Here is a 13,083-nt window from a genome sequence, read left to right as displayed (position 1 = left end):
ATAAAATAGAAACATATTAATCTCTAGGCAGCACCATGGCCAGCTGCCTGCGGACGATGGCTGTTGAGTATTACTTAAGTTTTTAACAAAGCAAAGTTAAAAACGGCTTCTGTTGATGTTTTCTCTAATACTTAAGCTGGAAGTAACTTTTAATGGACTTTCATAAGCGGATGTTGCAACAGTGTGAATAAATGAATATAAAGTAGTTTAGTTTATTTATTATGACTGGTGGTGACTGTGAACTGTGACGATATGCAGTGTACAGTCACCAGATGATGTAAAGTGTAACTAACTGGTTTAACTGGTTGGGTTATGATCAAATACAAAGATGGACTGCGTAGCACTCTGAGACCTCTACCTTAGCTAGATACCTTGATTAACACATACTGTCACACTCACTACACACGCACGCACACACACATGCACACACACATGCACACACACAGTCACACACAAACACACACACAGCCACACTTACTCCACAAACACACACACAGTCTGTCTGTCACAAGTTTTAATAACCCTGGACCGGTGGACCAGGGTGAACCAGTGGACCAGGGTGAACCAGTAGACCAGGGTGAACCAGTGGACCAGGATGAACCAGTGGACCAGGGTGAGCCAGTGGACCAGGGTGAACCAGTGGACCAGGGTGAACCAGTGGACCAGGGTGAACCAGTAGACCAGGGTGAACCAGTGGACCAGGGTGGGGTCGGACACACATGGATCAATAACAGGTAGAGAGGAGACGGCCCGCACCCCTCCCTCGCGCACCCTGCCACCTCCGCGCGGTGAGAGAGAGAGAGAGAGAGAGAGAGAGAGAGAGATGTAGGTTCGTCTTTCTCTTTCTATTTTCTTTCTGTCTCTCTTTCTATGCTTTACCAGCTCCCTCTACCTTCTTTGTCTCTCTCTCTCATTCATCACGACTTCTAATTTGTTTTTCTTCTGTAATTATCAAAATTACTTCAATTTTCTCAATTACTTTCACACTGCACACCCTATAAGTCTTTCTCTCTCTCTTTCTTTATCTTACTCTCTCACTCTACTCTCTCTCATTCATCATTTTTCCTTCTAATTTGTTTTTTAATTATCGAAAATTACCCCAATTTAGCTTTCTCTCTCTCTCTCTGAACCTTTCCTGTTAGCACCATTATCATCACCACCACCACTACTACAACTATCACCACCATCACCACCACCACTACTACAACTATCACCACCATCACCACTACTACCCCACCACTACCACGGGTACCACCAAACTCCACCACCACCACCACCACCACCACCACCACCACCACCACCACATACCACCACACACCGTCAATTGCTACTACCACCACACCACCACACCCCCGCCCACACACCACCAGCACCACATTTCACCATACATCACCGCCACACACCACCACATAATACCACCACTGTCACACACATCACCACCACTACCACCACACACCATCACCACTTCCACCCTCCCACCCACACACACACAAACAACTGTAGCCTGAGAGAGAGAGAGAGAGAGAGAGAGAGAGAGAGAGAGAGAGAGAGAGAGAGAGAGAGAGAGAGAGAGAGAGAATCAAGCCGTGCCTGACCTTTGACCTCTACAAGATAAACGTATTTCCAAAAGGTCACCAGGAATGAGACAGACCTGACACAACACAGTCTTCTCCTAGTCTATACTCTAGCATGGTTGGGTTCAAGAGATCAAGGTCACAGTATTCTTAATTAGGGTCACCTGGGAGGGTCACAACATGGAGGAAAGACAGGTATGTTGTGTGACCTATGACCCATGGAATAACACACATACACACATATACACACACACATATTACTTACATAAAAGGTATACATGTGTGAGTGGGTTGTGTGTGTGTGTGTGTGTGTGTGTGTGTGTGTGTGTGTGTGTGTGTGTGTGTGTGTGTGTGTGTGTGTGTGTGTAGTCCTCAAAGTCTTAACCAAATTGGGTGAAAATAATCAACATTGTTCAGATGGATTTACCTAATTTGTTGTGTTCCGTGACAATTATTTATTATTCCCAGCCTAACAAACATTACGTGTATATTTTAACTCTGTCTGTCTCTGTGTTAACTTAATCTAAATAACACCAATTTTTAGATATCGTTGACCTTTGACCTCTTGGGTATATACGACTGACAACATACTGACAACAACAACAACAACAACACAAAAACATAAACATTTACTCTTCCCCTGCACATACAAACACCCCCATACACAAACACACCCACCACACAAACACACCCACCACACCCATACACAAACACACCCACCACACCCACACACAAACACCCCCCCATACACAAACACACCCACCACACAAACACACCCACACACAAACACACCCACCACCCATACACAAACACACCCACCACACCCACATAAAAACACACCCACCACACCCATAACAAACACACCCACCACACCCACATACAAACACACCCACCCATACACACAAACACACCCACTACACAAACACACCCACCACACAAACACACCACCCCCATACACACACCCACCACACCCATACACAAACACACCCACCACACCCACATACAAACACCCCCATACACAAACACACCCCCACACAAACACACACCCACCACACCCACATACAAACACACCCACCACCCCACACACAAACACACCACCCCCATACACAAACACACCCACCACACCCACATACAAACACACCCACCACACCCACACACAAACACACCACCACACCCACACACAACACACCACCACAAAACACCCCCATACACAAACACACCACCCCCACAAACACACCACCACACCCACACACAAACACACCACCACCCCACACACCCAACACAAACACACCCACCACCATACAAACACCCCACCACACCCACACACAAACACACCCCCACAACAAACACACCCACCACACACCCACACACAAACACACCCACCACACCACACACAACACCACCCCCATACACAACACACCCACCACAAAAACACACCACTACACAAAAACACACCCACCACACCCACATACACAAACACACCCCAAAAACACACCCACCACACCCATACAAACACAACACCACACACACACACAACCACCCCCATACACAAACACACCCACACACCCACAAAACACACCACACCCCATACACAACACCCACCACACCCACATACAAAACTACTACACAAAAACACCCAACACACAAAACACAAACACACACCACCCACAACACCACAACACAAACACACACTACACACAAACACACACACACCCACACAAACCACACACCCCACACACAACAACAACCACACCAACACACAACACACCCAAACACACCTCTACACACACACCCACATACACCCACACACAACACACACACACTACACCCACACACAAACACACCCACAACACACCCACACACTTACACTCTCTACCAACAACCCCCCCATACACAACACACACCACACCCACACACAACACACCAACCCACACACACCACACTACTAACACACCCTAACACACACCCACCCCCACCACCCCCCACACACAAACACTCAAACACACTCAGGTACACAGATTAAGCTAACTTTGTATTTATGATTTAATTAGCCTGTGGCACACTCCATGGATACACCTGACTTTACAGCACAATATGTATGAGAATATACACAGTGGGTGTATGAGGGTGGTATACATAATACAGAATACACATAATTAGACCAACTGAGACATGCGAGGTATAGTGATGTGTATGTTGTGGTGTGTGGTAGTGGTGTGTAGTGTATGGTGGTGTGTAGTGTATGTGGTGTGTAGTGTATGGTGGTGTGTAGTGTGGTGGTGGGTGTGTGGGTGGTGTGTGTGGTGTGGTGTGTAGTGTGTGGTGTGTGTGTGGTGTGGTGTGTAGTGTATGGTGGTGTGTTGTGTATGGTGGTGTGTGTGGTGGTGTGGTAGTGGTGTGTAGTGTATGGTGGTGTGTAGTGTATGGTGGTGTGTAGTGTATGGTGGTGTGTTGTGGTGTGTGAGTGTGTGGTGGTGTGTGTGGTGTGTAGTGTATGGTGGTGTGTGTGTGTGTGTGGTGGTGTGTGGTGGTGTGGGTGTGTGTGGTGTGTAGTGTATGGTGGTGTGTAGTGTATGGTGGTGTGTGGTGGTGGTGTAGTGTATGGTGGTGTGTGGTGGTGGTGTGTAGTATGGTGGTGTGTGGTGGTGGTGTGTAGTGTATGGTGGTGTGTGTGGTGGTGGTGTGTGGTATGGTGGTGTGTGTGGTGTAGTGTATGGTGGTGTGGTGTGGTGTGTAGTGGTGGTGGTGTGTAGTGTATGGTGGTGTGTGTGTGGTGGTGTGAGTGTATGGTGGTGTGTAGTGTATGGTGGTGTGTAGTGTATGGTGGTGTGTAGTGTATGGTGGTGTGTGTGTGTGTGGTAGTGGTGTGTAGTGTATGGTGGTGAGTGTATGGTGGTGTGTGGTGGTGGTGTGTAGTGTATGGTGGTGTGTATGTATGGTGGTGTGTGGTGGTGGTGTGTGTGTATGGTGGTGTGTGGTGGTGGTGTGTAGTGTATGGTGGTGTGTGGTAGTGGTGTGTGTGTATGGTGGTGTGTGGTGTGGTGTGTAGTGTATGGTGGTGTGTAGTGTATGGTGGTGTGGTGGTGGTGTGTAGTGGGGTGGGTGTGTGGTAGTGGTGTGTAGTGTATGGTGGTGTGTGGTGGTGGTGTAGTGTATGGTGGTGTGTGGTAGTGGTGTGTAGTGTATGGTGGTGTGTAGTGTATGGTGGTGTGTGGTGGTGGTGTGTAGTGTATGGTGGTGTGTGGTGGTGGTGTGTAGTGTAGGTGGTGTGTGGTAGTGGTGTGTAGTGTATGGTGGTGTGTGGTGGTGGTGTGTAGTGTATGGTGGTGTGTGGTAGTGGTGTGTAGTGTATGGTGGTGTGTGGTGGTGGTGTGTAGTGTATGGTGGTGTGTGGAGGTGTGTAGTGTGAGGTGTGTGGTGAGTGGTGTGTGAGTGTATGGTGGTGTGTGGTGGTGGTGTGTAGTGTATGGTGGTGTGTGGTGGTGGTGTGTAGTGTATGGTGGTGGGTGTGTGGTGGTGGTGTGGTGGGTGGTGTGGTGGTGTGTGGTGGTGGGTGTAGTGTATGGTGGGTGTATGGTGGTGTGTGGTGTGGTGGGTGTGTAGTGTATGGTGGTGTGTGGTGGTGGTGTGTAGTGTATGGTGGTGTGTGGTAGTGGTGTGTAGTGTATGGTGGTGTGTGGTGGTGGTGTGTAGTGTATGGTGGTGTGTGGTAGTGGTGTGTAGTGTATGGTGGTGGTGGTGTAATATGGTGTATGACGCTGGTGTTGTATGATCGTGTATGTCCGTATGTTAATAAACGTTTCTGTATAACCAAGTATAATTGCGTATAATAACATATCACCGTGTATACGTTGGTGTATGAGCGTGTATAGAAGAGATAAGACACCTTATAATCATGTATACACGAAGACAAAAATTAATACCAACTTTTTTTTTCGTTATTATTTTTAATCAAGGAAATGTATTTATTCAGTGAGGTTTAAAAAAAAAAACCAAGCGAGCGACGATATTAAACCTAAACCAACCTGACATACTTTCTCACCTGATATTCATTATTAAAAACATGAATAAGTAATGAATACTCTAATTCTTCATTTTCTTTTCATAACCTGACCTCATTTTAACCCACGACACAAAGAGGAAAAAAAAGATTCTGAAAAGGGTTTTATTAAAATTTATTTCATCTAACCTGTTTTATTCCAGCTACGATACAAAGGTGAGGTTCTCATTGGTTCGTTGAGTTAATTATGATCTTGTGAATGGAGATGTGACGACGTATCTATCTTACTCACCAAATTTAAGATATAATAATGAATTCAAAAGAAAAGATTCGCAAAGAGAAATTTTTCCCTCATCTGCATAACCAAGCTCCGACATAAAGATGGAGTCTGAAAGGTAGTTAAAATAAATTACCCTGAGACTGTTCATATAATCCCTTGAGTACGATGCTAGTCTTCTGAGTACTATGAATCTATTGAGTTGAATATATTTATCATGAGTACGACGACTTAACCTCTTGAGTACGACACACACACACACACACACACACGCGTTCAGATCCCCAAAATGGCTCTTAGACTCCCAGAAATTAATGTAAAACCTCTACTGAAAACTCCCCAGTGAGACTCAGAGCACCCCAGGGAGCACATCACAACCAGAACACATCACGACACATCACAACCCATCTACACATCACAACCCATCACAACACATCACAACCCATCACAACACATCACAACCCATCACAACCCATCACAACACATCACAACCCATCACAACACATCACAACACATCACAACACATCACAACCTATACACAACACAACCATTACACAACACAACCATTACACAATATAGTCTCACTTTTACAACTCCGAGAATCTTGTAGGTCTGTTGGGACTCTTCTCTGACACCAGGAGTTTGGTCCAACAAGAGTATCCACTTAGCCTAGCCTCTGAGGGACTTACCTTTGTTTGAGTTACTTATTGTTGCTTGAGTTACTTAGTTTGTTGAGTTACTTGGACTGCTTGAGTTACTTAGACTATCGCTTTATGTTACTTAGGTTTGTTTGAGATACTTAGTTTTACTTGAATTACTTCGTTTGCAGTTACTTCGTTTTGTTTGAGTTATACTTCAATTAAAGCCAAATATACATCAACAATCACCAATAAAAACAAAAACAAAACGATAACAAGTGATTTAATGTACGATATTAGTTTATATTTAACAGGACATAAATATATACTAAGATGGGAAACTCCACCATTGAGACACGGTGACGAGGGTGACGTTTTGAATTGCCAGATGTCACCCGCTAACTCAATTCTCTCTCCTCACTCCCTCACCCCCCCCCCAAACAAAATTAATTGAGAGACGTGGATAGAGATAGAGAGAAAATGGTTACAGTGAGAGAAAAAAGAGATATTTCACGAGGACACGTTTTCTCTCGGGTTTAGATTCTCCTAAATTTGACAAAATGAAGAGAAATGCGTTGAGGGCGAGGAGGATGTGACCTCATTAGAGAGAGAGAGAGAGAGAGAGAGAGAGAGAAAAAAGGAGGAGAAAAGAATCAAATAAAGAATAAGAGAAAGAGAGGAAGAGAAGCAGGAAGAGAAAAATGGAGCGTTGAAAGACAAAGGAAATGGGAGATAGAGAGAAAAAAAAAAAAAAAGAAGAGAGAGCACGAATATCTCCCTCATATATACCTGTGTGGGGGTTCACCTTTAACGTAAGTGAACAGCGACTGACTATCACCTGGTGTGTTCATATAGGTATAGCAAGGACAAAGAGAGAGAGAGAGAGAGAGAGAGAGAGAGAGTTTGGACCAGGTGTCCAAACTTCATTAAGAAGGTCGACGATGGATTAGTTTCATCACTGGTGGCTTTGTCTGTCCTGGCTTACTCTCTCTCTCTCTCTCTCTCTCTCTCTCTCTCTCTTCTCCTTCTCCTCCGTCAGATGAACACACTATATATATCGTGTTGACGTAACAAAGGTCTGTCGTCTTCCTGATCGACCATAATATGAATAATAGCACTCTCTCTCTCTCTCACTCTCTCACTCTCTCTGTCTCCTCTTTCTCTCTCTCTCTCACTCTCTCTCACTCTCTCACTCTCTCTCTCTCTCTCTCTCTCTCTCACTCTCTCTCCTCTCTCTACAACAACAGCAGTATGGCGGCTTATAACAACGGGTTACCACACACACACACATAATGTAAGACAGTGGCAGGTAGACATAATGTAAAGACAGTGGCAGGTAGACATAATGTAAGACAGTGGCAGGTAGACATAATGTAAAGACAGTGGCAGGTAGACATAATGTAAAGACAGTGGCAGGTAGACATAATGTAAAGACAGTGCCAGGTAGACATAATGTAAAGACAGTGGCAGGTAGACATAATGTAAAGACAGTGGCAGGTAGACATAATGTAAAGACAGTGGCAGGTAGACATAATGTAAGAAGACAGTGGCAGGTAGACATAATGTAGAGACAGTGGTAAGACATAATGTAAAGACAGTGGGTAGACTATGTAGAGACAGTGGCAGGTAGACATAATGTAAAGACAGTGGCAGGTAGACATAATGTAGAGACAGTGGCAGGTAGACATAATGTAAAGACAGTGAGGTAGACATAATGTAAAAGACAGTGGCAGGTAGACATAATGTAAAGACAGTGGCAGGTAGACATAATGTAAAGACAGTGAGTAGACATAATGTAAAGACAGTGGCAGGTGACATAATGTAAAGACAGTGGCAGGTAGACATAATGTAAAGACAGTGGTAGACATAATGAAAGACAGTGGCAGGTAGACATAATGTAAAGACAATGGCAGGTAGACATAATGTAAAGACAGTGGCAGGTAGACATAATGTAAAGACAGTGGCAGGTAGACATAATGTAAAGACAGTGGCAGGTAGACATAATGTAAAGACAGTGGCAGGTAGACATAATGTAAAGACAGTGGCAGGTAGACATAATGTAAAGACAGTGGCAGGTAGACATAATGTAGAGACAGTGGCAGGTAGACATAATGTAAAGACAGTGGCAGGTAGACATAATGTAAAGACAGTGGAGGAGAAAAAGAAAGTGCAGGTAGACATAATGTAATGCAGGTAGACATAAAAGACAGTGGCAGGTAGACATAATGTAAAGACAGTGGCAGGTAGACATAATGTAAAGACAGTGGCAGGTAGACATATGTAAAGACAGGCAGGTAGACATAATGTAAAGACAGTGGCAGGTAGACATATGTAAAGACAGTAGGTAGACATAATGTAAAGACAGTGGCAGGTAGACATAATGTAAAGACAGGGTAGACATATGTAAAGACAGTGGCAGGTAGACATAATGTAAAGACAGTGGCAGGTAGACATAATGTAGAGACAGGCAGGTATAATGTAAAGACAGTGGCAGGTAGACATAATAGACAGTAGGGACATAATGTAAAGACAGTGGCAGGTAGACATAATGTAAAGACAGTAAGGACATAATGTAAAGACAGTGGCAGGTAGACATAATGTAAAGACAGGCAAAAAAAGCAGGTGACATGTAAAGACAGGCAGGTAGACATAATGTAAAGACAGTGGCAGGTAGACATAATGTAAAGACAGTGGCAGGTAGACATAATGTAAAGACAGTGGCAGGTAGACATAATGTAAAGACAGTGGCAGGTAGACATAATGTAAAGACAGTGGCAGGTAGACATAATGTAAAGACAGTGGCAGGTAGACATAATGTAAAGACAGTGGCAGGTAGACATAATGTAGAGACAGGCAGGTAGACATAATGTAAAGACAGTGGCAGGTAGACATAATGTAAAGACAGTGGCAGGTAGACATAATGTAAAGACATAGGTAGACATAATTAAAGACAGTGGCAGGTAGACATAATGTAAAGACAGGCAGGTAGACATAATGTAAAGACAGGCAGGTAGACATAATGTAAAGACAGTGGCAGGTAGACATAATGTGAGAAGTGGCAGGTAGACATGTAAAGACAGGGCAGGTAGACATAATGTAAAGACAGTGGGTAGACATAATGTAGAGACAGGCAGGTAGACATAATGTAAAGACAGTGGCAGGTAGACATAATGTAAAGACAGTGGCAGGTAGACATAATGTGACAGTGGCAGGTAGACATAATGTAAAGACAGTGGCAGGTAGACATAATGTAAAGACAGGCAGGTAGACATAATGTAGAGACAGTGGCAGGTAGACATAATGTAAAGACAGGCAGGTAGACATAATGTAAAGACAGTGGCAGGTAGACATAATGTAAAGAGTGGCAGGTAGACAATGTAAAGACAGTGGCAGGTAGACATAATGTAAAGAAAGTGGCAGGTAGACATAATGTAAAGACAGGGTAGGTGAGACATAATGTAAAGACAGTGGCAGGTAGACAATGTAGAGACAGTGGCAGGTAGACATAATGTAAAGACAGTGGCAGGTAGACATAATGTAAAGACAGTGGCAGGTAGACATAATGTAAAGACAGTGGCAGGTAGACATAATGTAAAGACAGTGGCAGGTAGACATAATGAAAAGACAGGCAGGTAGACATAATGTAGAGACAGTGGCAGGTAGACAATGTAAAGACAGTGGCAGGACATAATGAAAGACAGTGGCAGGTAGACATAATGTGCAGTGGCAGGTAGAGATAATGTAAAGACAGTGGCAGGTAGACATATGTAAAGAAGTGGCAGGTAGATATAATTAGAGACAGCAGGTAGACATAATGTAAAGATGGCAGTAGAATAATGTAGACAGTGCAGGTAGACATAATGTAAAGACAGTGGCAGGGCAGGTAGACATAATGTAAAGACAGTGCAGGTAGACATATGTAGAGACAGTGGCAGGTAGACATAATTAAAGACAGTGGCAGGTAGACATAATGTAAAGACAGTGGCAGGTAGACATAATGTAAAGACAATGGCAGGTAGACATAATGGAGACAGTGGCAGGTAGACATAATGTAAAGACAGTGGCAGGTAGACATAAGTAAAGACAGTGGCAGGTAGACATAATAAAGACAGTGGCAGGTAGACATAATGTAAAGACAGTGGCAGGTAGACATAATGTAAAGACAATGGCAGGTAGACATAATCTAAAGACAGTGGCAGGTAGACATAATGTGAAAGTGGCAGGTAGACATAATGTAAAGACAGTGGCAGGTAGACATATATTAAAGACAATGAACGACTAAGACACATACTAACGATCGCTTATGGTAATTACACCTCTGGCGACGCAACAGCTTAGGTCATAGGTCATCGGATAAATCACACATAAGATAAAACCACACATAAATAACATTAAACATTCGTAAAAAACACATTTAAATATTTATAAACACCAGAGGTTATGTAGAGAGCCCCCCGCTACCTCCTCCAGCACTAAGAAGAGGCCACAAGACCTCTCGCCCTCCTTCCGGTACTGGGAGAGGTGCTGACGATGAAGATATATTAAAGAAAACGGGAGACTGAGACACATATAAAACAACAACAAAAAACAACACAAAAAAAAACACAAAAAAAACAACAACAAAAAAAACACATAATAAAGAAAACGGAGAGAGAGACAATAAGAGTACAGTACCTCGGCTGTTGGGATTGTAGTCTTGCTGCGTGTAGCCGTAACCATAGGCTGTAAGGGAGACACGGTAATGTACACACATGCTGGTAACAACATAATGTAAATCTAACATCGATGATATAGGCATGTATAAAGTAACCTAGTAATAATGTATATAATGATGTGGCTATAATATAATGATGTGGTAACAGTTTATATAATGATGTGGCAACATTTTAAATATAATTATATAGCAACAGTTAATATAATGATATGGCAACAGTTTATATAATGATATGGCAACAATATGTAAAATGACATGGTAACAATGCATACAATGATGTGGCAACAATTTATATATGACAACAATATACATAATGATGTGGCAACCAAATATATAAAGATGTAGTAACAATATATATATATATATATATATATATATATATATATATATATATATATATATATATATATATATATATATATATATATATTATCTATATATAAATAAATCACTGTAAGTGCGCGTAGGTATATGCTAATAATCAGCATATATATATCAACTACATATATATATATATATATATATATATATATATATATATATATACAATAAATTAGGGCAATATGTATACCGGCGTGGTAACAATTTATATTATGATATGGCAACGATACAATGTTATGGCAACTATTTATAATGATATGGCAACAATGTATATAATGATGTGACAACTTTATATAATGAAGTGGCAGCAATGTATACATAATGATGTGGCAACGTATAAAACGACTTGGAAACAACTTATATAATGATATGGCAACGATACAATGATGTGGAAACTTTATATAATGATATGACAACTTGTATATAATAATGGGAGTCCTACATTGTGCACCTCTCTCTCTCTCTCTCTCTCTCTCTTGAACCCTATTCTCTCCTCCTTCTTCTTCTTCTTCTTCTTCTTCTTCATTCATCTTGTTTCTCCTACCCTTCCTTCCATCTTCATCTTCCTCCACCTCTTCTTCTCCTTCCTCTTCCTCTTCCTCCTTCTTCTTCACATTCCTCCCTTCCTCTTCCCCTTCCTTCCCTTTCTTCTGCTTTATTCATCGTGCTCCTTCTCCTCCTTCCTCCTCCTCTTTTTGGGGGTGATCGGGGAGAAACGCAATCAGTGAGTTTGGGGTTTTGACAGACAGACAGACAGACAGACAGACAGACAGACAGACGTTGATGCTCTGTATGTTAGGATATCGCTGTGTGCACCTCGGTAAGTGCCAGTGTAAAGTGCCTAATAATGCCTCAGTAGTGCCTCAGTAGTGCCTCAGTAGTGCCTCCTCCTCTCCCTCTCTCTCTCTCTCTCTCTCTCTCTCTCTCTCTAACGGGGTCACGATATGAATAATAATGATGATGTGGCAACAATGTAAAATATAATAATGACATGGCAACATTGTATATAGCTACTAAATAATGTGGCAACACTGTATATAATGACATGGCAACACTGTATATATTAAACATGTGGCAACAATGTATTTAAACAAATATATCTACATCAATGTTAAAATCAGGGATAAATTGTTAGAATGGGTTAGGTTAGGTTAGGTGAGGGTTAGTTTAGGTTGTAGGCACGTTAACAAATGCAGTAGTGTATGTTAACTTAAGACATAATGTTAAATGTTGATAGTAACTTAGCCTTCATAATGTTAACTTAGGTATAGTAATGTTAATATTGTTAGCCTAACTTAACCTAACCCTAACATGAAACAATTTAACTTAACCTGACTTATGTTAACCCAGTCTACTTATAGTATCTTGAATAGTCTAAACCTAACCAACATACTATTAACCTAACCAAACCTAACCAAACCTAACCAAACCTAACCAAACCTACCAAACCTAACCACTCCTTAACCTAACCAAACCTAACCAAAACCAATAACCTAACC

At 42.3% G+C, this 13,083-nt stretch overlaps 1 protein-coding gene across 5 annotated transcripts in view; it reads right to left on the bottom strand.

Annotated features, from left to right (window-relative positions):
- Positions 1 to 13,083, bottom strand: part of LOC121853628 (prohormone-4-like) — a 79,572-nt gene that overhangs the window by 28,237 nt on the left and 38,252 nt on the right. For 4 of the 5 annotated variants that reach the window (XR_006086365.1, XR_006086364.1, XM_042347889.1 and 1 more), the window contains one exon: positions 11,164 to 11,211. The exons of the other annotated variant lie outside the window; for it this stretch is intronic. Coding sequence is in view for 2 of the 4 variants with exons in the window: in XM_042347889.1 (XP_042203823.1) it covers positions 11,164 to 11,211 (48 nt within the window). In the remaining 2 variants the exon portion in view is untranslated. The remainder of the gene's footprint in view (positions 1 to 11,163; positions 11,212 to 13,083) is intronic. 5 annotated transcript variants of the gene reach the window in all.

Source organism: Homarus americanus, unplaced genomic scaffold, assembly GCF_018991925.1.
Source record: "Homarus americanus isolate GMGI-L3 unplaced genomic scaffold, GMGI_Hamer_2.0 scaffold4896, whole genome shotgun sequence".
Classification (NCBI taxonomy): domain Eukaryota; kingdom Metazoa; phylum Arthropoda; class Malacostraca; order Decapoda; family Nephropidae; genus Homarus; species Homarus americanus.
The sequence above is the reverse complement of the archived record's forward strand: the minus strand, read 5'-3'. Positions and strand labels throughout refer to the sequence as shown.